The following is a 22,052-nucleotide window of genomic DNA, read 5'->3' on the forward strand; positions in this document are numbered from 1 at the left end:
CGTGGCATATATAACAAAATGAGCATAATAGCGTTTGATGAATAACGAATTTTTCCATGGGACATCGTCAAAGTCATAACGTCGTCTATTCACATAACTTGGCTGTTTTTTTTATTCTAATCCCAATACTTGATGGTCCCATTCAAATCGCCCGTCACAACCTTACTCGTCTCGCGCGGATGCCACTGCACCGCAATCAACGGACCCTCACTCGCCTTGATCTTCTCATACATCTTACACGTCTTCCAGTCCCAGAAGCACACATACCCACCCGTATCGCCACTACTGACAAACTGCCCGTCCGGACTAAACGCCACGTCAATCGCATACCCGGCATGATTGTGGCCCAAAAACGCCTTTTTCCGGTTCTGCTTGAACCGGTCGAGCGCGGAGTAGACGGTGATTTGGTTGTCCTGGTTGGCATACGCGACGTATTTCTGGCTCGGGTGCATGTCGCCGCGCGTCATGGCGAACATGTGCGGCTCCGCAATGAATTTGATGGGCACGGGGATGCCGTATTCCCAGGCGCGTAGCGACTTGTCGTCGGAGGTGGTGATGAAGCGGCGGTTTTCGTCGCAGAAGGTGATTGTGTTTACGGGGCCGAGATGGTGGTCGTATTCCTGGACCTGGGTGCCCGCGCGGGTGTCGTACTGCAGGATCTTCTTGTCGCTCATGCCCGCGAGGAACTCGTGGTTGAGGTGCGGGGCCGGGTTGAAGCGGACGACGTGCGGGGTCTTGCCGGTGGTGAATTTGGCGATGCATTTCCCGTACTCGGTGTCCCAGAGCTTCATGTAGCGGTCGTAGGAGGCGGAGAGGAAGCGGGAGCCGTCGTTGTTGAAGGAGACGTCGTTTACGGATTTGGTGTGGCCGTTGAAGGAGCGGAGGAGGGCGCGGTCGTGGTATGTGTCGAAAAGCTTGACTGTGTTGTCGGCGGAGGCGGAGAGGAGGAGGTGGCCCGAGTGTGGGAAGAAGCGCATCTGGGTGATGGCTTTGGAGTGGCCGGAGAAGGTGTGGATGTGTTTCTTGGGGATGTAGTTCTTTGCGACGTCGTCGGTGCGTAGGTCGATGCCTAGGTCTTGCGGGATGTGCATGTATGTGCGGCCCTGGTAGTCGAACTGCTCGGCGCCGTGGAAGACGGTCGTCTCCTTGTCTGGCTCTGCGCCGTAGCTTGTGCCTGCTTTTGAGGGCTTCGCCGGCTGTTCCTCGATCTCGTCTTCTTCGTATTCTACTTCCACCTCCTCTTCTGACGACGAATCCGGCTGCTCTTCCTCAAATCTTGCCCATGGCCCTTTGTATGAGCCCGGTCCCGAGACGACCGAGAGGTCTCCCTTCTCTTCCCGTTTCCGCTTCTTTGAATTTGGCTGTTGATTCGAGATGAGGGCATGTCGAGCTGTTCGGAAGGATGTCTCGGAGATGACGATTTCGTCCGCGAACCCAGTCGGAACCTTGCCCTTGGTAGACGTCATTCCGATTTTTTGACAAGGTACAGGTGTTGGTTGTGGGTGTCGGGGGTTGGGTGCGGCTTACCAGTATTGTAGAGATATAAATCTATATATTGACATGCAGTCAAGCTTGGTTTCTGCCTGCCAAGATATTCAGGCTGCAAATGATGGTCACGTGCCACTTATCGTAAGAGCTAAACTGCAGGAAGATGAAATTACTTTAAACAATTATGTATCATCTCTTCGTTTTCATAGCTTGGTCTCTCGTGAAGTTGAAGAGCGCTCCGCCGTCTATCTACAAGCTGAAGCCCCAATCTGAAGGGTTGCTGCAAGGGCAAACCCCTCCCAACGTACATAATTCAATTGAGCACTGCTCACTGACCAAGGCGTCACACGCTCAGCCGTTCTCTTACTCCAGCGCTATTACACAGGTCGTTGTTCATTCTCGCCATCCTGTTCGTACAGTGGGATGCCCTTGGGCATTCCACCTTCGCCTCGAGACGCGGTAGTCTCCCTGATGCGAACTGGGTACAGCCGTCTAAGCCACTCAGTGATTCTCCTCACGGATGAGGGCAACAATCATGCTGTAGAGATAGAAAAAGAACATGATGAGGTGGAAGCCGAGTTTTATGAATGATTCCTGCGACGAGTTAGACGGTGGACTGATATGAAGCTTTCAGGCTTACTCTTTTGTGAACGTTCAGCTTCCTGAAAATCTCAGTAGCATCTAGCAGGTGCTGGTTCTCAAAGATTCTATGATCATTAGCAGTTGACTTTTATAGAGTGTAATGAGGCATACTTCTTGGCGTTCCATCCAAGGAGGGGCAGATTCAGGATAAGAGCTAGCCAGTATCCGTTGATGAGTAGTAGGAAGGTCAAGAATGCGTGGACAACAGCTTCGGGGATTATGTAGGTGTTCAGCTTGTTGCAAAGGTCGATAGGATTGATATAATCGCTAGCGAGATATCAGCAGATGACTCGATTTTGAATGGCGTGCAACAGTCTTAGTGTCGCTGCCCAGTTACACTCGGCTTGTCGACAATAAGGCACGCCATAAGGAGTGCGAAAAGCTAGAGTAAAAAATCTTACCATTCCAGATCACTGTACATGATGGTGAAAAACACCTGCAGAAACAAGTTTACTGCATTGACCAGCACCGCAAAGAGGTATAACCACGCTTCTCCCGTCATTTTGAAAGTCTCTGCGGCGCTATAACAAGGTGTAGATCTTCACGCGTGCGAGCTTCGCTTGTATCCAGAGGATCAGGAGCTGATTGTAGAAACCGAAAATTCGAGGTTTCGTTGAGAAGCTGAACCGCGCTTGGGCGTGTTGTAGAAGTGGAGGGGAGGTTGGGCTCTTCAAAGTTCCTGTGGTATGAGAACAGCCTTGGAGGAGTCGAGCGATGCGAAAAGTATGGAATGAGGAAGCTTTCAAAGTGGCTGGGAGTGTATATTGAAGACCCGAGAGTTGTTTTGAGATGACGTGCGTGCACTGATGTGTTGGAAGGTGGTAGCAGCTTAGGTTGTCGCGCCTCGCTTCCTAAAATCGACGACTAACGTGCCACTGTCGCACCTTTGGAACCTTTTCCCTACTTAAGTGTGAATGGAGCTCTCGTAGACTTGAACTATGAGTAGTTGACGCTTGGATAGTGCGTATGGGCCATCTATCTATCTATATCTGCTTTGATGCAGTGTGCACCGCATGATGAGTTTCTATGACCCGAGACTGCTCCCTATGACTTCCAGGCACCAAAGGCGCTTTTCCTTATACCACATTTTGCGAGTATAGTCCTGGCACGACACTAAATCGTTTCAAATTTGCAAGAATAGCAGCGAGGACTATGGAGTTACACAATACCTCCAGGGGAGTCTGGCAATCTTGCAGTCAATATCTCGACTCCCTCTTCCGTGACCAGTAACGTGTGCTCTAACATATCATCAGTCATCAGTCATGTCAAGGATTCAACAGGACCAGCTGGGCTTACCGAACTGTGCGGTCAAAGAGCCATCCTGAGTAACGCTCGTCCAGTCGTCAGGCCAAGTCTTGTCTTTGTGAGTTCCCAGGCTGATCATAGGCTCTATGGTAAAGCACATTCCTGGCGATCGTCAGCAACGTAATATTGTAGATATGGGCTCAATGTACCTGGTTTTGCGGTACCGACGGCCTTGTTCTTCGCGTAATGCGGGATGTTAGGAGCACAGTGGAACAGCTAGAATGATCAATAAGTATATATCTTGCACCAGATTCGTCAGTGAACTCACCTTGCCAACTCCATGTCCACAGTAGGTTTTGATCACGCTACATCCCTTGCTCTTCGCATGTTTCTCTATAACGTTGCCTGGGTCCCTGAACAGCATGCCAGGCTTTACGATATCTATTGATTTGGCCAAGCATTCTCGCGCAGTCTCGACAACCCGGACCGCGTCAGGATTAGCCTTTGCTTTGTCTCCAATATAGTAGGTCTCGTTCAGGTCGGCATGGAATCCTCCGTGGTAGAGCGATATATCAATGTTGAGTATGTCCCCATCAACCAATACTCGCTGATCCGGGATGCCATGGCAGATCACTTCGTTCGGCGAGGTGCATACGGACTTGGGAAACTTGTAGTAATTTAAGGGAGAAGGATATGACTGCACACGTCAGCGCACTGGTCTTGATGCAGAGGGTCATGTAGTTTTACATCTCGCTCTACGCAGGCCTTGTGTACTACTTCGTCAATGTAGTCGGTTGTTACCCCCGGCTTGGCCGCTGCAGCTGCGAGATCCAATACTTCCCGTCCATACCTGCACACTTTGCGCATGGCATCTTGTTGCTCTTTCTCCAGTATAGCAATCTTGTGCCTGCCGACAAATACCAGTTCTGAATGCGGAATACTATCTTCCGCGTAATCAGGCTTGCTTATGCTTTCAGGAACCGCTCGCCTTTCCGAAAGAGGATACACAGGCCGAAGGTCGCCTGTATATGCAAAACTGGGGAACGGATCGTAGTGGCCGGTTTGTGGGTCTGGCTCAGAAATCACCTTTGGGGGAAACAGTTTCCTAAGAGGATTGCTGGGGGTTTTATGTATGGTTTTATGGGAAGTCTGATGTCAAGTCAGTCAGTAAAGTAACGCTCTACATGGGACAGTCGCATGCTACCTGCCCAATTCCGTTTGAAGCAGTCTTGCGAGCAGAAGAAGCTCTCCTGGCCTAGCTTTTGACAGGTAGGACATTGGAGAGCAGTAGCATCATTGCCGCAGTCCTGACCGGCGCACTTGCGGGACTTTGGCACGTCCTGCATGGCACACACTTGATGAGATTGGTAGTGTTGGTGGTTATTGGTGGATATGCAGAAAAGTGTTGTTGTTGTGCATTGTACAAGATGTGGATGTGCATTTGATAGATGACGATCTCCCTTGCACTATTTTAGGGCTGCATCATGGCGTCCGACCTCGCGAACTGGCGCAGCTGAACGAGGCCAAAGCACGCGAATCGAGGATTTTAGCGCTTAGGGAGCACGTAGCGATCTCAACGATTATTAGTTAATTAGGTGTTATTCACTCCAAAAGAAAAACTCGTCGTGCCCATTTCTGGTCTGGCACTATTATGGGTTGCCTATGTGCTACCGGTCCCGGCCGGGCGTCTCGGCCTTTCGTCAATGATGACATTCTTTGATTCTCTTTTCTCTTCTCTTTATTCTTCGTCTGACGATATATTGCGCCAATTCTGTCCGTCATGTCGACCTTCACGCAAAAGACGGTCGTCGTTGGTGCTGGACCGGTGGGAGCTCTAGCAGCCCTCTATGCGGCCACAAGAGGAGACAATGTAGAAATCTACGAGCTTCGAGGTGGTAAGTGGTAGATTCTGAATGCCAGTCGTTTGTTTTGTCTGCTTTGACATGGTCAATTCTGGATGCACGCGTCATGGGCAGGGCTAACGATGTTATGGTAGATCTACGAGATCCAAACACCGTGCCACTCAACTTCACGAGATCTATCAACCTGGCACTATCAGAACGGGGCATTAATTCTTTACGAAAAGCTGACAGGCCGGCCCTCCTCGATGCTGTTCTCAAGGAGACTATTCCGATGCATGGTCGCATGATTCACGGCAAAAGGCTTGGCAAACTGTTCGAACAGTCGCAAGCATACGACATCCATGGCCGAGTATGTTATGATGCCTGTTTTTGAGAATACAAACTAACTTCTATGTTCAGGCAATCCTGGCCGTCGACCGTGGCGGTCTAAACAAACGTCTGCTCGATGAGCTGGAGTCCATGCCCAACGTCAAGCTCTTCTTCAACCACAAGATGACCGGAGCAGACTTCAAGAAGAATCTAGCCTGGTTCGAGCGTTCAGATCAACCCCGAGCAGACCGCGTCGACAATCGCGGAATCGAGATAGAAGTGGACTTTGACCTCCTAATCGGCGCCGACGGCGCCCATTCAGCAGCACGCTTCCACCTCATGAAGTTCGCCCGCGTCTCCTACCAACAAGACTACATCGACACCCTCTGGTGCGAATTCACCGTCCCCCCAGCCGAAGACGGATCCTTTCGCCTCTCGCCAAACCACCTGCACATCTGGCCCGGCGAGGAATTCATGTTCATCGCCATCCCCTCCCTCGACAAATCCTTCACCTGCACCCTCTTCGCCCCCGTCGCAACCTTCACCCACCTCGACGCCGACCCAGACTCCCACCTCACCCCCTTCTTCGACACCAACTTCCCCGGCGTCCTCCACACCCTCATCTCCCCCGCCGCCCTCCGCGCCCAATACACACAAAACTCCCACCTCCCTCTCATATCCATCAAATGCACCCCCTACCACTTCGGCTCCTCCGCCGTCATCCTCGGCGACGCCGCACACGCCATGGTCCCCTTCTACGGCCAAGGCATGAACGCCGGCCTCGAAGACGTCCGCGTCCTCTACGACATCCTGGACGCCCACGCCCACACCTCCCCGCACACCGCCCGCGAAGCCCGCGAAGAAGCCCGCGCCCGAGCCCTCCAACAATACACAGCCACCCGCCACCCCGACGCCACAACAATCAACGACCTCGCCCTGCGCAACTACACGGAGATGCGCAGCGACGTGCGCTCGCCCGCGTACAAGCTGCGCAAGTGGATCGAGGAGCAGCTCAATGCGTGGGTGCCGGCGCTCGGGTGGGCGACGCAGTACTCGCGTGTCAGTTTCGGTAATGAGCGGTACTCGGATGTGGAGCGGGCGGCGCGGCATCAGCAGGCGGTGCTGGGGCATGTGTTGAGGCTGGCGGTTGGGTCGGGGGTCGGGCTTGGGTTGGTGTGGGCGTGGAGGGCGGATTGGTTGTCGAGGGGCTTGGGGCGGATGGCGGTTGTGTTGAGGCGTGGAAGGTGAGGTGTGGTGGAATGGGATGGGATGATACCCGGGTTTGAATGTATGGGTGGTTGTGCTATGTGTATTATTAGATTCCTTGGAGACACGCCGCTCTTTGGAAATAGACTTCTTGTTCCTGTAGACCACTCATGAATGCTGACAGTCGTCTTCATGTAATTGTAATGTGATATCTCGCATACGCTATAGAGAAAAGACGAAAGGATATAGAGAATCGGCCGTTAGGTAAGATAAATATCACACGCCAGACCTAAGAGATTCCAGCGCATATAACAAATTGGACCCTACCCTCCGACCCTGCAGAACCAGACCGAAAGACACAGACACAAACACCATTAACCCCCTGAAACACCATTACCACCTAGCCCAACCCCTCAAAGACCAAACCCAGAACCTCCAAAGAACATCACCAATCCTCAACCGGTCCAAAAGGCGGATACCCACTCCCACCCTTCCGCCCTGCCCCTTGCCCCGTCCCCCCTCTCTCCCACCTCCACCCACCACCACCAGCGCCAGCCCTCCCAGCAACCAGATTCTCCCTCCCCTTCACCCGTCTAGGCACCCGTCTCGGCCTCCTCTCCTCAACCCTCGCATCCCCACCACCACCACTTCCCTGAATCCGCACCTCTCCATCCCCACCACCACCACCAACCTCAACAACATCATCCGCAAACCGCACACGCTTCTCCACATCCACCATCGCCTTCTTCACAGGACGCGACGCACGATCCGACCCAGCCACAACACGACGCACGCGGCGCTCCTTAGACTTGGACTTATACCTAGGCACCGTCGCGGTAGCACCAGCAGGGACAGCGATGCGGTATACAGGCTCATTAGCCTCATCTCCATCATCATCACCATCATCACCATTATAATAGTGCTGATGGTCGTAGTAAAGATGCGGATGCAAATGCGGCAAATGCAAATGCGGCAAATGCGGATGAAGCCGCGGATGCCGATGCCGCAGATGCGGGTGGAGATGCGGATGGTGGTGGTTGTGGTGGTGAGAGTAGCGATGCCGGTGCCGGTGATACGTAGACGTATAGAGATCGGGGGTGTAAGGATCGACCGAGACGCTGTAGTCAAGGTCGACGCAGCGGGCGTTTGGGAGGAGGGATTCTTCGTCGTCGTTGTTACTAACGTTGTCGTCTGCGAGTTTTTCAATATCAGTGTCGTGGTCCGAGGTGTAGACGCGCGGCGCGTTGGGCCCGGAGAGGGTTATCCAGCACATATTGACGGTAGCTTCAGCGGCGTCTACGTGTTCGGGGTGGAGTATGGTAGCAGTGGAAGTAGTAAGAAGTCAAACGAGCTGAGATGAAAAAGAATACTCATCCCATCCCATCCATCCACCCAGCCAAAGGCGCAGACGAGTGGCATTTTGTTCACATCAAATCAACTTGAGACCTATGTGCAGTCGACAAGGCCGCATGTTATACGTACTACTCACGCGTGAGCCATGTTTCGTCTACCTACAGGAGGCAGTGCAAAAGCGAGACAGAAGCGTACGACATGCTCTCGTCGTGTGCTGCATTTTGGGGGAGGTTGCTTAAAAAGGGGGATCAGATGCCTGATTCAGGCTAGTGAGATCTGTCTCGCATGCGCAGACTTCAGCGTCAAACATTGTGAATTTGATCCATCTGCGAAGAGGAGCGCAGTGGATGTAAGTAGTAGTAGTAGATGTCCCCGCGAACGTAAGATAGTATTGTCTCAGAGCTGGAGGGCGCGTGTGATGAGGTCAGGTGTTGACATAATCTGCATACGGAGCAGGCAGCATGCGTAGGGAGCACAACAAGTGTAGATGAGGCCTCTGCGACTGCATTAATAATCCCATCAACGTTCGAGAAATTATCTACAGTGTATAAATTCTCGTAATAGTGATATATAGTGAAAGGTTTCAAGAGAAAGTAGACCAAAGGAGATCGCTAAGCAGAGGAGAACTGATTCGTCAACACGGTACCTGTGACTTTAGAACTTCAAAATTTCTTGTCGAGTTTCTTCAAGAATCCACCAACTCCTTTCTCGAATTTCTTCGCCCCAGTCTCAAATCGGCCAGGCTTCTGGCCTGCCTGCGCAGGTGGTTTGTGGTGTGCAGCTTCGTTTTCTGTCGGCCGGTATGCCTGCTGGTGAACAGCGTATGGGTCTGAAGAGGACATGTTCTGCGCATAGTTGTATTGGGTATAACCACCTGGAGGCATACCAGGAGATGGTTGAGGCGCATACCCTGGTGTTGGCGGTTGACTTGGAGAATGTGATGGTGGTTTGTTGCCCGGCACGGGAGGAAAGCCTGGCGACTGGATTGGCGGGAAACCCGGGGACTGAACAGGCTGAAACCCTGGAGATTGTACTGGCGGATGTCCTGGCGATCCTGGGTAGTTTGAAAGCTGTTGGCTATGGTAACCGCCATAGGGCTGTTGCTGCTGGTGCATGCCTTGAGGGGGTGTACCCGTGTTCTGTGGTTGATTTGGAGGGGGCGCAAATGACTGGGCTTGCGGTGGTGGCGGCGGGAACGAATTCGTCGTGTTTGTTCTCTGGATCCCTACTGGTGTACCCGATGGTGGAGGCGAGAAGCTGCCTACACCCTGTTGTTGTGGTGGTGGTGGGCCTGGCATATATGGTTGTTGCCCGGTCTGTTGTGGGAACGACCCTTGGTGTTGAAGATGTGGTGGCGCATATTGGTTGCCATGGTCCTGAGCTACAGCTGCAGTGAGACCAGTCCCGTGCTCGGCTTCTGGGGGTGGAGGAGTCGGTTCACGATGCGCAATGGGCTCTGGGGCGGCGGGCGCGGCGGGATTGTAGGCCATTGGGGCATAATTCGCAGGTGCTTCTACTGGGGGAGGTGAAGAAGTCGTATGCGGGTTGGACGGTGTTGGAGCAGTGGGTGGGCCGGGGAAGGAGTGTGTGGTGCTGATGCTATCAGGGCGTCCTTGCCCCTGATATGGCTTCGAGATGGCGACCTGTTCCAGTTTCTGAACGACCGGACTCACGGTGGACTGTCTGTGATCGGCAACTTGGGCTTGCTGCTGTTGTTGGTATGGCACCTGTTGTTGCTGGGGCGCGTCTAGGAGTCTCAGTTGACTCTCATGCACCACTCTTTTCAACGAGTCAAGGAACATCTCCGAGTCGTCTACTGTCCAAAAGTACATTTCCACAGTATGGAGCCGGTACGTGTATCTGCCTTCACCGCGCTGGTCTGGAGCCGGGAGGTGCCATTGCGACAAGTCTGTCTGCGGTGTTGAGCCTGCGCTGCCATTCTGTGGCGTGAGGCCGTCTACGACTATAGTAAAGAGGGTCGGGTGCTTGTGAGAGCGCTCAATGCGCACCATATCGAGATCTACAAGTCGTATTAGCTTTCGGTCCTGCCTTTTGAGATTCGAAGTAACTGACAGCCTACAAACGCATCCTGCTCAGGTGTTCCCGCATAATTGGCAACCTCCAACCTTCCCCTCCGCTGGATTGGATTGTGATAGAGGTAGACATAGCATGTCTTGTCGAACCGGTGATGAGGCGGTTTCACATGCGGAGGGCTAAAGACGTAATGCACATCGGCAAAGCTTTTCAATCGTCAGACAAGTGGACAATAGCATGGTCCAATGGATACGTACAGAGTCGAGAGAGCCACCTCCCCTTGCTGGGCAGGCATAATTCAGTCTGTGAGCAGCCACGAGGCACGGAGGGGTATCTTAACAGGAAGAACAGACGCACCAAGACACAATCAAAAGCGCACAGAAAGCAACAGAGGAAGTATGGAGAAGAAGAGGAGAAAGATATAGCGAGAGGCTGAGCTATTATTACACACAGGGTTGTAGAAGTGCCTGGCGTGCAGGCGCCTAATCAATTACCTCTGCGCCATCCTCGATCCTGTGTCGCTGTCATGGCTACACCCAATGGGCTTCATCCAAGTTTGCGCCTCAGGCCGTTCACGCCACACTAGTCTGCTTTGGCACTAGCATATCCATGGTCTCTCCTCCGTCCTCTCTCCGCATCAAGACTTGACTTTTGAACTTTTCCAGATCGCGCGAGCTCTCATCCACGCGACCTCGTTCACCACTCCGTCGACCTGTATTCAACGCACCGTACTACGTCTTTCAATCTGAAGCTGTTATAAGGCACGCCCCAATCCGAGGGGCTCTCGCGCGCCACGACACTACCTCCCGACCTCATCGAATTCCGCCCGCAATGTCCCTTACACACATCGGATATGTGTGCTCGCATATTCAGAATGCCTCACAAGTCCGGCTGGGCCTTACGTCCATCGTAGCAACCAAAGTCCATGTTGCTCTCATGCTGGCTCTACAGAAACAGGGATTCATCTCGTCAGTCACCCTGGGATCAAAGAAGCCGCCAGCTACCTTTGCATTACAAGAGCAGCAGCAGACACCAGTGAAAGAGCAGGAAAGTTCAGCCATACAGGACAAGCCATGGCTAGCGTATCCACAGCCCTCGGAGGCCACGCCATCGACCCAGCGGTCGCTCAAAGCAGAGTACGAAAGACGTTGGTTTGGGAGTCCAAAACTGAGTTTTGTGAACACTCTACTGGCGCGTGAACAGGGGACGATTGAACAGTTCCCTCCCAAGGTCCTACAGAGTTATTTGGCAGATCGCAAATGGCTCGCAAACGTTCGGCACATATGGGGGCCAACGGAAAAGTCAGATGCAGCATTGGAACGAAACTCGAAACACCTGATGGACTCCCTCGACTTGCCTGACTCTCCTTTCTTTACACATATGACCGAGCTACACGAGCATGAGGTTGGAGAATTGCAGGAACTTGCGCAATGGGGTCAGGAACAGAACACGAAACGTGATGCCGGTGGAATACTTCCAGAGTCGCACGTCTATGTTGTCGACCAGAAACTACCTCCAAAAAAACAGCACCTTCAACTCCAAGCATTTGGCGCAAAGGCTATCAACCCCATAGCTGTCCTTCCACAAGACCCGAACCACAAGGTCCAGCTGAATCTACCCCCACTGCAGCGCATAGCCAATGTGCCCCAAAACCCTGCGCAGCGTCGTCTGTGGATAGGCCTGAAATACTGGAACTCAGAGCCTGTCATCAGGAAGATGTCCATGATCAGCAAGCCCACCAAGCGCATGACTGCCACTTGGGCCGACCTGAAAGCTATCCTTGCAGGCCGGAACCGAAACGAGATCAAGGGCATAGTGAATCCGGGAGAGTGCATATTCATCTCTACTGACATAGGTATGCTAGAGATCAGAGAGGCGGTGGAAAAGAGGAGAGGTGGACTAGTCCTTTGTAGAGTCATGCCATGAAAGACCGATGCTGCGTACCGCGTAGCTTTTGTATATTACATGTCATATATAGGTGCGTTTTCACTCATGCACGAGATGCACAGTACACTTGTATGATATTAATTTCGCTGCCAGACGGGAGCAGCCAAGCCCAGTCTACTTTTTTTCAATATAGATACTTCACATGTAGACTATTATCCACGGCTTGGCGTGAACAACGATCACCTTTCATGGGTTGAGGGTGAGTACCAAAATGCCATGTTCGTGCTGGTCATACTATCTCCTGCATCTTGTGACTCATATTTGTAAGGGCTTCTCGGTGAGGATGTTTCGCTCTGTTTTGTCATATCGCTTCCCTCCCTGTTTCCGTCAAGTCGGATGACGGTCCTCTTAGCCGGCCATTGAATGTATATCGTGCTTCGATCGATACCCTTCTGATCGTTCCAGCTTTCCAGTCTTGTGTTTTGAAGCGGTTCTAATGCCGGGCTTAGTCGGTTACTTCTGTGCTGCTGCCGAGCTTTCACACGAGCTCAATCCATACGTAGATGTATTGGCTCTCGATCCATGGGGGTGCATAAGTGGGGCGGTAAAGTTTGGACGAGTAACTTCCCCTCGCAGGCGGGTAGTCCAGCATTTCAGGAATTAATTCTATCCGTACCTGTTTCACTTGCTTGTGATATATATCGGCCCACTGTTGACTCCGCTCGTCGACTTCTTCCTGCGTGAGTATTTGGAACGCGAGAATGTCGATGCTGGGCATATTGCGGCATATGTCTAGGCAATCGCGTGAGAGCGAGTGTATGAGTAGGTCATCTGGGTCTGGTAAGTCTTCGACTGTTATGCTGCGGATCCGTCGTGCCATGTCTAGGCCGACGAAGCATAGGACCTCGTCCAGATGAGTGAAGCTATCGAAGACGAAATGGTTGCAGCTGTAGACGATAGGTTCTGCTTCGCGGCGTATCTGCTTGTTGGTCTCAAGAAGGCCCAGGGCCCAGTCCTCCTTCGAGTCAGGAGTCTTGAAGATCTCCAGTCTGCCAGCGCAACAATGCTTGTCGCCCTCGCAACGTGCGTGCACAGGACCGACATCCAAACCAGTAGGAATAGTGAGAGCGTATTCGTAAATCCTGTTCCGGAGCTCAGCGGGCAAGTTCAGGAATGGCGACTGGGACGATTTGGAGTCGATTAGTGCCTCAGCTTCCTCTTCAGGACGCGTCTGCGTGTCTTCGGATTGGCGCGTGACTTTCGCACGTTTGTGCTTCGCGGCAGGTAAGTTGGCCTTTTTGCGATTGTCCTTTGCTTTAGCGCGAGTGGCCTTTGGGCGTGTTGCCTTTGGTTTGGAAGCCATTGCAACTGCGCAGAACTTCGTCGTCGGAAAGGGGAGATGTACTTGGGGATGATGTGAGGATTGAGAGAGCTGGAGAAGTTCACAGGCTTTTATGGGGGACGAGGAAGCTAGCTGGCTATGACTCCCATGTCCAGGCAGCAGGATGGTTTACTTTGTTCACTTGGAGCAGTTTTGCAGGTGACTCGCACGCGTATAATTGTTGTGTCACTCGAGAACAACAATATTGTTTGCGGGGGTTCACGTCTTTTTCCACATTGACACGCTGTCGGGCGTTTACTATGACAGTACACCTGATCGACTCTCGGAACATTCAGTCAGCTTTCGTATCGTACGAACGGAATTCGGTTGCTATACAAGACAAATGGATGGCTTGGGGGTAAAGGCTGTCAAGACTGACGCCGAGCAGAAACCGAACCTTGCGAGGGACCATGATCTTACACCTCCTCGAATTCCGCTTCGTAGGTACATGTGAGAGGATTCTTTTCGTTCAGTCAAGTTTCACTCTCAAATAAAGGGGGAAACCCATGAACTCGGCTTGGGGATAGCTGCCTCAGGCAACAGCGTATCCAACGTCATTCGCAAAGCTTCGCCACCTTTGCAACTATCTGAGCATCCGACCCAGAGCGACACGATACCATGTTCGATCTCAGGTCAGTCAGAGCGTCTTCCGTTCTGACGTATACTGTTGTCCTACACATAGGACGCTTCATTCCAGCAGCATGAATGATGAACTCCCGTCCTACGACCACGCCGTAAGCCGCGACCACTGGAACCTCGTGGCGAGATATATCAGGTCCCGCGATCTGTGTGCTGCCGTACTCGTCTGCAAGGAATGGTATAGAATACTCCAGCCTCATCTCTGGGGCAGTCCGGCATCACACTTTGGCATCGCCAACGATGCCGCGTACAGTATGAGCCTGGCATTCGAGACTACAAACCACCAAGATCTAATGGAGACTGTTAGTTGCTCTCACCAGATTCAAACGAACACTGTCATGGGCCAGTCTCTCGACTCGCTTACTGACACATACACTGCGTCTTCCACCGGCTCATGCGGAAATGTACGGAGGACCGCATTCAGACTGGCTGCGAGATGTTCTCGAGCGTCTACCGCGACTGCAGGCTCTGATCGTCCGTGCAGTGCCATTCTTTGATCACTCGGCCTTGCACACGGTTCGTGTGCCGAGTTCGAAGATTCAGGGGTTCTTTCGGAACGTGCCGCCTTCGTACTCCCTCCGCCTGCTTGATGCCTCTGCAACCCCTAATGCCACGTCCTCGGGACTTGCGACGCTGTTGCGCCACCTGAAAGGGCTCGTGTATCTGGATCTTTCACGGACGCTTGCGGCGAAGGATGTGACGGTGTTTGAGTCGCTGAGGGAGCTTTCATCTCTCAGGATTCTGAAATTGAGACAGCTAGGGCTGAGAGACGAGGATATCTCAACCATAGCCCAAGCTGTCCGTACAAGAGTCGCGTCTCTTGATCTCAGGGAGAACCGAATCACAGATATCGGCGTGGGAACCCTGATACAGCATTGTATTCCACCGGGACGACACAGCTCGGAGCCCCATCTCTATCTCAGCACGTCTCACGCACAGAACCCATGGCGCGGCAAAGCATCTCTAGATACAGAAGTAGCGCGTACGCTCACAACCCGCACGGTAGGACCCCTCGCAATCGAAGAGGATCAAAACAGCGGCATCAGCGAAGTCTACATGTCCAACAACCCGATAACCCCCGACTCTGTAACCGCCTTGCTGGAACAGGACCTCCGCGTCCTGGACGTCGGAAGCGTGAACACGAGAAACAACCTCCCAAGCACCATCACGAGACCATCTCCAGACGACCCAACCAACCACACTCCACCAGCCTCCCACCCCATAACCCACGCCCTAAGCCCAACAACCCCCTCCCGCCTCCGCTCTCTCCGCATCCACCACACCCTCATCACCACAAACACAAACAACCGAACCAGCCTACACCCATCCCACCTCCCCCACCTCCCCCACCTCCACACCCTAACCCTAACCAACATCCCCCCAACCTCGCCAGACAGCTCCATCTCCACAACCCTCATCCGCCTCATAGAATCCTGCGCAGCGAAACTGCAAAAAGCACAGCTAGAAGCAACATCAACATACACCCTCCCACCAGGCCGCAACCGCGCCCTCGCCGAGGCAGAATACGCCGCTTCGCAATTCGCCCTCGAGCACATCGTGCTAGAGCTAGCGGACGAGGACGAGGACGGGGACGAGGACGGGGTGAAGGCAAGGGGGCAGAATGCCGCCGATCCTCGTTCCGACGCAGACGATACCTGGACCCAGAATAAACAGCACGGAATGTCATCAGCCACGCAAGACCCCGACTCCGACGCCCTGTGGCGCGCAGCCGCAAACGACTTTTCGTTCTTCGGCGCCGACGACACTGCCGCACCACCTCCTCTCGCCTCCCGGCAGCGCATCAAGCATCCACTCTTATCCAGCTCTCCGGAACACGCGACGATTGATACGGTAGCTGTGCTCTCGGCGTTTCGGAGGGAGCGTAGGGCTGTGTTTGTGGATGCGGAAGCGGAAGCGCGGCGGAAAGGGGGGGTGGTGGGGTATGTGTGTGGGTATTGGCCTGGTGAGATTAGGGTTGTGCGGGGGGTTGGGAGTGCTGGGGGTGGGCAGCGGGGTGGGGGGTATGGGGGTGGGTGGTGAGTTGGATGGATGGATTGGGGGACGGCGTGGTGGGGGTTGTGAGTTATGGGCTGTGGGTTGTGGTTTGTCGTTTGTGGTTTGTGGGCTGCGGGTTATGGGCTGTGGGTTATGGGTTGTGTTTTACAGCGCTGAGGTGTGCTCTGTCATGTCATGTCATCTCACGTCGCAATCCACAACCCCAAGCCTCGGATCCCGCATCATGTTTCCACAACCGCTCGAAAACGGAGAAAGAACACGTAGACCAAAGCAATGACATGACATGACATGACATGACGGAACTACTTGTCCAGCATGCTCTCAAAGCGCAGTAAGCTCCTCCTCCCTAAAGTCTCTCGTGTATGGTATCAGTGTTCGATAGATACTTGGCTGGTCTGATGGATGGGAGTGTTAAGAGGGAGTGAAGGGGTAAGGGGGGGTTGAGAGGGGGGAGGGGAGGAGGAGGAGAGGAGAGGAGGGAGAGGAGGGGGAGAGGAGGGAGAGGAGGGAGAGGAGGGAGAGGATGGAGAGGAGAGAGGAGGAGGGTAGGGGGTTAAGGGGGGTAAGAGGGAGGTAAGAGGTAAGGTGAGGGAGAGAGGAGGAGAGGAGAGGAGGGAGTTCAGGGGGTTGAGAGGGGGGAGGGAGAGGAGGAGGGAGGAGGGAGGAGAGTTCAGGGGATTAAGAGGGGAGGGAAGGGGGAGTTGAGAGGAGAGGGAGAGAGGAGAGGGAGGATAGGTGTAGCTGTCGATGACGGACGATGGACGATGAGTGAGGTTATGGGGTTTGGTTATGAGGGTGATTGATGGTGTTTTGCTTGCTTGCTGTTGGACTTGCTTGCTTTACTACTGTTTGTACGTACTACCCTACTCTCCCCTCATCTCACTACCACCAGTGGGTTACGTATATACAAGATACGCAGTGGATCACTCACTCACTCACTCACTCACCTACTTACTTACTCACTTACTCACTTACTTACTCACTCACTCACTCACTTACTTACTTACTCACTTACTTACTTACTTACTCACCTACTTACTTACTCACTTACTTACCTACTTACCTACTTACTTACTTACTCACTTACTCACTTACTTACTTACTTACTTACTTACTCACCTACTTACTCACCTACTTACTTACTCACCTACTTACTTACTCACTCACTCACTCACTCACTCACTTACTCACTTCCTCACTCACTCCATCAATCGCATAGTAAATTAGTCAGTCAGTCAGTCAGTCAGTCAGCCCGCCAGCCAGCCAGTCAGTCAGTCAGTCAGTCAGCCAGTCAGTCAGTCAGTCAGTCAGTCAGTCAGTCAGTCAGGCTGTCCGGCCGTCCGACCATCAAGCTATCTATCTAGCCAGCCAACTACATCCAGCACGAACAGGCCCGACAGGTTCACTTCGGAAAGGAGGTGTGGGATGTGAGATGTGATATCGAGTAATTAGTGTTATATGTGACCGGGCCTACCACCACTTCAAGCTCCCATTTCTGCGTCAGATACACTGAAGCCAAGGCAAGTCACGTCACGTCACGTCGAGTCGGGTTGGGTCAATTCGAGTCCAGTCAAATCAAGGCAAGCCAGGCACAAACGGTACTATTGCATTCCCAGGATATACACATATATATGCTCGAGTGAACGTACGTACAATCGATCGATCGCTAGCTATGCTTTACCAACGCCGCCGCCAGTAGTCTTCTCTCTCTCTCCCTCTCCATCTCTCACCCTCTCTCACAGACCCAGGCTCGTACTTTATTTTCTTTCCCCTTTCCCCTTTCCCTCTTCCCTTTCCCTTTCCCTTTCCCTTTCCCTTTCCCTTTCCCTTTCCCTTTCCCTTTCCCTTTCCTTCCTTTCCTCCCCATTCCATCTCGTCACGCAAACCCCGTCAAGCATCGTCTACCGCGTCCGAATCACGCCGGCAGCAACCAGCTTCTGCACGTTCCGCGCAATGTGCGGACTCTTCATGTGCTCCTGCAGCGCGGCCGGGTTGTCCTTGGCCTGCTGCAGAATGCTCTGCATGACGGGATCCTGCAGGATCTGGACAATCTGCAGCGAGAGTTAGCACACATCCTTATCTTCAAGATGTTATTGAAAAGAGAGAGAGAAAAAAAAAACCCACCTCGGGATCCCTCTGTATCCGCTCCATCGTCTCCTGCTCGCTCTCGCCCTCGCGCGCGCTGTACTGCGCCATGAGCGCCTTCTGCTCCTGCTGCTGGATCTCGCGCGTGTTTTTGCCGTCCTTGTCGGCTGCTGTGGCTTCGGCACAGGCGTCGACGCACTTGTTGTACTCGCGCATGCCAAAGTACGCCTGGGCCTTGCGGATGTAGGCGCGGACAAAGGCGGGGTCCTGCTTGATGGCCTCGTCGCAGTCCTGCACTGCCGAGGGGAAGGTGAGCAGTTTGATGAAGCAGGCGGCGCGGTTCGAGTATCCGCGCGGATCGGTGGGGGCGCGCTTGATCATCTCGCTGTAGGCCTCGACCGCGGCGGGCCAGTCGCTCTCCTTGAACTTGGCGTTGCCGAGCTCGCGGGCCTCCTCTGCCTTGGCCGGGTCGATGTAGGCGTCCTTCTCGGCCTTGATCTTGGCTTTTTCCGCAGCGCGCAGCTTGTTGAGGACATCCGGGGTGCGGTGCTCGGTCAGGGAGCGGTTGTAGTATTCGACTGCGTTTGCCATGTCACCGAGTTTCTCGTACGCCGAGCCCATACGTCCAAAGGCCTTTGCAATAATCTTAAAGTCTGCGAATACCTCACGTCCGTGATCGACGGCTTTCTGGCACGCCTCAATCGCGCCTTGGTAGTCTCCCTTCTCGAACTTTGCGGCGCTGAGGTTGGTGAGGTAGGTAATGTCTTGGTGAATCTCCCATGCTTTGTTGTAATGCTCGATGGCCGTGTCAAACTGTCGCTTCTTGTAGGCGTCAGTACCAAGCTTCTTCTCTTCGTCAGCCTTGGCCTTGGCCTCGCGCCTCGCAACAGCATCCTCGTCTTCCATTTCTTCTTCTACTGGCTCAGGTTCTGGTGCCTTTTGTGTCTGCGGCGGCGGCGGCCTGGCATCCGGCATTGGAAGATCCTCTTCGGCCTCTGTTGCACGCCCAGCCTGAGCGCCACCGTCTGCACCTGGATTGCCCATCTGCATATCGATTCCGAGGAGAACACTCATGACCTGCAGCATGCGCGGATCTTGCAGTGCCTCGCCTATAGCATTCGGGTTTGACTGCAGTCTCTGTAGCTTGCGCATAAAATCCTGGTCGCCGAGCAGAGAACTCGTCTTGGGATTGCTTGCAAGCTTGGTCATCATGCTCGGGTCGTTGAAGAGGTTGCCTAGGCCGCCGCTTGGGTCACCGCCCAGACCGTCAGCTCTTGCCTCTGCTTCAATCGCCCGTCTCACGGCCTCAAGACCAGACTTGGCCTGGGCATTGTTGGCGTCAAGCTTGAGGGCCTGTTCGTAGGCATCAGTTGCGCCAACTACGGGAAGTTAGTCTGTGGATCTCATGTGTTGTAGTATGTAGTGCAAACGCACCTAGGTCGCCGCCGCCGTGAAGAGCAGCTCCTTTCCTTGACCAGCCTTTCGGCCAGTCAGCCTTGATCTCTGTAACCTTTGTCGCATCCTCCAGAGCCTTGTCAAAGTCCTTGATTGAGGCGTACGATCCCGAGCGATTCGAGTACAGCACGTGGTTATTCGGATCGAGCTCGATAGCTTGTGTAAACTTTTCACTGCAAATTATGTGAGCTTAAAAGGATTGTTTGCTTGTTGTTGATATGCTGCTGCGTACATGGACTCTGCAAACTTCTTCTCTGCAAAAAGCTTGTTGCCTTCGGCTTTGAGTGCGTCAGCCATATTGGGCAAGCTGGATGAGAGTGCTAGGTTATGTGCTGGTGGAGCGAAGAATTGAGGTTGTGGACCTGGCTATGTCGAGCTTGTGGTGATATAGCTAGCTACTACAGCATTCTGGAGGGTTCCGCGCTTAGTCTTGGCAGGCAGACGGAGCACGCCAGGCAGCAAGGCAGACAATGACGCCCTGTGGTACAAGTTTGTAAAGTTGTAGTTGATATGCATGGTCTGACTTTGGCCACAAACAAATCCTCACACCTCTGTGTCGGAAACCCTTTCCTTGAAACCCCGGTTTTTCAGTAGGAAAAGAGAAATAGCGAAAAATACCAGCCATCTCTAAGATAGGCCTGCATCATCAGCAGCATGTCCCGGATCATCCTCCCCCATCACGAAATCGTGTCCAGGATCCCATACGTGGCAGACAAGGTGATTGTCAAGAATCTCCGAGTGACGGCAAACGCAGGCTACGATTCGTGGGGCCGCGAGAAGAGCCAGCCGGCACTGATATCCATCACCCTGACGCTCGACCAGCAATTCGCATCTGCCGCACAGACTGACACGGTGGACGGCAGCACGGTACACTATGGCAAGCTCAGCAAGCGACTGATGGCCACCGTCGGCGAGCTCTCCGGAGAATGGAGGCGCACGTGGGACTTGGCCGATTTCCTGTACGAGGCAGCCACCGAAGTGGCCGGGTCGAGTCAAAGGCTTGCGGCATGCGAGATTGAGATATGCTATCCCAAGGCAAGCATGCTGGGCGAGGGAGCTGGGGCTCGATACTGCTTCCTGAACGACGGAGCGATGTCTTGCACGGTGTTTCTCAGGAACGTACGCGTGCCGTGCATAATTGGCGTGAATAGTCATGAGAGGGTGCGCAAACAGTTGGTAGTGGCTAATGTGTGGGTCGACAATGTCTCGGGCACGTCCGGGGAAGTGTATTCGGACGTGGAGAAGATCTTGACAGAGGTACGTCTGTATGGCTGCTGAAACGAGGATACGGTTCTCTGGTCGGCATACTTGCATACATTCACTAACATGGCACGGATCAAGACGATGGAAAAGTCTTCGTTTGAGACATTAGAGTCGCTGGCAACGACATTTGCAGACGACTGCAAGACAGGACTTAGTCATCAGCTCACGTCGTTGTCTACGATTCGGCTTCAGGTGGAGAAGCCGGTGGCAGTCCCTTTTGCAGACGCGCCGGTGATTGAGATAATCAGGAGGGTGTAGAGGGTGTTGAAGGATGGATAGGAAGTTGGAAGCGACGGATATTGGGGATATATGAGCAGGTGGGGCATGACAGGAACGTGTACGGACTGCTGGATTCGGAGAATTGAGCGGGTTGAAAGGAAGGCGTTACCCGGTTCAGGGGCATAGAGTATTTTCGTGGTATAAAATGAGCACAGGAGCACAGGAGCACAAGCGCACAAGCGCACAAGCAGCCCGGGATGTGGGCATTTGTTGAGGGATTGTGGACGTGATGAAAAGATATGAATGGCAAAATAGAGTGTGTCGTCTGTGGGCCAAGCAAGCATGCAATCCAGTTGTTCCCGAAACCTGCGAATGCAAACCGATCCGCAATTCCGGTCTAGCCAGTGTCGGAAAGCATGCCGGGCCGGGTCGGTCAGCCAGGTGATTGATTAGTGTGGTGCAGCGTGCGGTTGTGGATTGTTGAATGGGAGTGGTGTTGTAGGTAGTAGTAATTAGGGCCAAGCAAGCAGCGTAGGTAGTAGAGCTATTACTAGTAGTAGAGCTAGCAAGTAGTAGTAGTAGTAGTAGTAGTAGTAGTAGTAGTAGTAGTAGTAGTAGTAGTAACAAGTAATTAGTGTAGTAGGTAGCAAGAGAGGCGTGCAGCCGGGTAGTCTTCAGTCTGCCGCAGTAACTTTAGTACCGACTGGTCTCTAGCTGCTGGCGGAGGCGGAGTCTATTGCGCGCGCGGGGCAACGGGGCAGGGGTAAAAGCACCTTTTTATTTTATTTATGCGACTCGATGCGACGACTCTGATGGCTAATCAATACATGATGTTATGTGCAGTATGTACAATGTTGGACAGGCATACTTTAGACATGCTGCAACAAGGCTGTGCGGTCCAAGCCAATTGACTGATGATTGTCAACCGCCGCCTCGAGGCTTTTTGTTGTTGGGGCAAAACAGAGAAA

General features: G+C 53.2%; 12 protein-coding genes across 12 annotated transcripts; 5 read left to right on the forward strand and 7 right to left on the reverse strand.

Moving 5' to 3' along the window:
* Positions 1–20: 20 nt before the first annotated feature.
* On the reverse strand, positions 21–1,540 carry EJ05DRAFT_478285 (WD40 repeat-like protein). The gene has a single exon (XM_033744426.1). It carries the CDS (start codon positions 1,464–1,466, stop codon positions 117–119), a length of 1,350 nt encoding a protein of 449 aa, XP_033598723.1. The 5' UTR covers positions 1,467–1,540; the 3' UTR covers positions 21–116.
* A 100-nt stretch (positions 1,541–1,640) lies between these two features.
* Positions 1,641–2,121, forward strand: EJ05DRAFT_95964 (uncharacterized protein). The gene has a single exon (XM_033750099.1). It carries the CDS (start codon positions 1,673–1,675, stop codon positions 1,949–1,951), a length of 279 nt encoding a protein of 92 aa, XP_033598724.1. The 5' UTR covers positions 1,641–1,672; the 3' UTR covers positions 1,952–2,121.
* On the reverse strand, positions 1,990–2,632 carry EJ05DRAFT_502733 (ER-derived vesicles protein-like protein ERV14; the record flags this gene model as incomplete). Its single annotated transcript, XM_033747300.1, has 4 exons — positions 1,990–2,082; positions 2,129–2,195; positions 2,242–2,397; positions 2,532–2,632. The coding sequence occupies 4 exons, from the start codon at positions 2,630–2,632 to the stop codon at positions 1,990–1,992; spliced, it is 417 nt and encodes a 138-aa protein (XP_033598725.1).
* A 656-nt stretch (positions 2,633–3,288) lies between these two features.
* On the reverse strand, positions 3,289–4,721 carry EJ05DRAFT_488055 (methionine aminopeptidase 1A; the record flags this gene model as incomplete). Its single annotated transcript, XM_033745666.1, has 6 exons — positions 3,289–3,368; positions 3,427–3,537; positions 3,585–3,651; positions 3,704–4,072; positions 4,123–4,524; positions 4,560–4,721. The coding sequence occupies 6 exons, from the start codon at positions 4,719–4,721 to the stop codon at positions 3,289–3,291; spliced, it is 1,191 nt and encodes a 396-aa protein (XP_033598726.1).
* Positions 4,722–4,906: 185 nt separating this feature from the next.
* EJ05DRAFT_478288 (FAD/NAD(P)-binding domain-containing protein) lies at positions 4,907–7,037 on the forward strand. Its single transcript, XM_033744427.1, has 3 exons — positions 4,907–5,270; positions 5,372–5,586; positions 5,637–7,037. Exons 1-3 carry the CDS (start codon positions 5,156–5,158, stop codon positions 6,792–6,794), a joined length of 1,488 nt encoding a protein of 495 aa, XP_033598727.1. The 5' UTR covers positions 4,907–5,155; the 3' UTR covers positions 6,795–7,037.
* EJ05DRAFT_518992 (uncharacterized protein) lies at positions 6,971–8,439 on the reverse strand. The gene has a single exon (XM_033748715.1). The coding sequence runs from the start codon at positions 8,023–8,025 to the stop codon at positions 7,198–7,200; it is 828 nt and encodes a 275-aa protein (XP_033598728.1). The 5' UTR covers positions 8,026–8,439; the 3' UTR covers positions 6,971–7,197.
* A 328-nt stretch (positions 8,440–8,767) lies between these two features.
* On the reverse strand, positions 8,768–10,434 carry EJ05DRAFT_488058 (uncharacterized protein; the record flags this gene model as incomplete). The annotated part of the gene is made up of 3 exons (XM_033745667.1): positions 8,768–10,125; positions 10,179–10,345; positions 10,397–10,434. The coding sequence occupies 3 exons, from the start codon at positions 10,432–10,434 to the stop codon at positions 8,768–8,770; spliced, it is 1,563 nt and encodes a 520-aa protein (XP_033598729.1).
* A 353-nt stretch (positions 10,435–10,787) lies between these two features.
* On the forward strand, positions 10,788–12,250 carry EJ05DRAFT_478290 (uncharacterized protein). The gene is made up of 2 exons (XM_033744428.1): positions 10,788–11,604; positions 11,667–12,250. Exons 1-2 carry the CDS (start codon positions 10,971–10,973, stop codon positions 11,987–11,989), a joined length of 957 nt encoding a protein of 318 aa, XP_033598730.1. The 5' UTR covers positions 10,788–10,970; the 3' UTR covers positions 11,990–12,250.
* A 15-nt stretch (positions 12,251–12,265) lies between these two features.
* EJ05DRAFT_540042 (uncharacterized protein) lies at positions 12,266–13,460 on the reverse strand (the record flags this gene model as incomplete). Its single annotated transcript, XM_033749575.1, has 2 exons — positions 12,703–13,460; positions 12,266–12,553 (listed from the first exon to the last, which is right to left on the reverse strand). Exons 1-2 carry the CDS (start codon positions 13,387–13,389, stop codon positions 12,266–12,268), a joined length of 975 nt encoding a protein of 324 aa, XP_033598731.1. The 5' UTR covers positions 13,390–13,460.
* A 536-nt stretch (positions 13,461–13,996) lies between these two features.
* EJ05DRAFT_512806 (uncharacterized protein) lies at positions 13,997–16,086 on the forward strand (the record flags this gene model as incomplete). Its single annotated transcript, XM_033748369.1, has 2 exons — positions 13,997–14,298; positions 14,354–16,086. The coding sequence occupies exons 1-2, from the start codon at positions 14,109–14,111 to the stop codon at positions 16,084–16,086; spliced, it is 1,923 nt and encodes a 640-aa protein (XP_033598732.1). The 5' UTR covers positions 13,997–14,108.
* A 1,705-nt stretch (positions 16,087–17,791) lies between these two features.
* On the reverse strand, positions 17,792–19,636 carry EJ05DRAFT_478291 (TPR-like protein). Its single transcript, XM_033744429.1, has 2 exons — positions 18,187–19,636; positions 17,792–18,113 (listed from the first exon to the last, which is right to left on the reverse strand). The coding sequence occupies exons 1-2, from the start codon at positions 19,357–19,359 to the stop codon at positions 17,964–17,966; spliced, it is 1,323 nt and encodes a 440-aa protein (XP_033598733.1). The 5' UTR covers positions 19,360–19,636; the 3' UTR covers positions 17,792–17,963.
* Positions 19,637–20,126: 490 nt separating this feature from the next.
* Positions 20,127–21,575, forward strand: EJ05DRAFT_478293 (uncharacterized protein). Its single transcript, XM_033744430.1, has 2 exons — positions 20,127–20,859; positions 20,944–21,575. The coding sequence occupies exons 1-2, from the start codon at positions 20,257–20,259 to the stop codon at positions 21,121–21,123; spliced, it is 783 nt and encodes a 260-aa protein (XP_033598734.1). The 5' UTR covers positions 20,127–20,256; the 3' UTR covers positions 21,124–21,575.
* The last annotated feature ends 477 nt before the right edge of the window (positions 21,576–22,052 follow it).

Source organism: Pseudovirgaria hyperparasitica, assembly GCF_010093815.1.
Source record: "Pseudovirgaria hyperparasitica strain CBS 121739 unplaced genomic scaffold EJ05scaffold_12, whole genome shotgun sequence".
Taxonomy (NCBI): Eukaryota; Fungi; Ascomycota; class Dothideomycetes; order Acrospermales; family Acrospermaceae; genus Pseudovirgaria; species Pseudovirgaria hyperparasitica.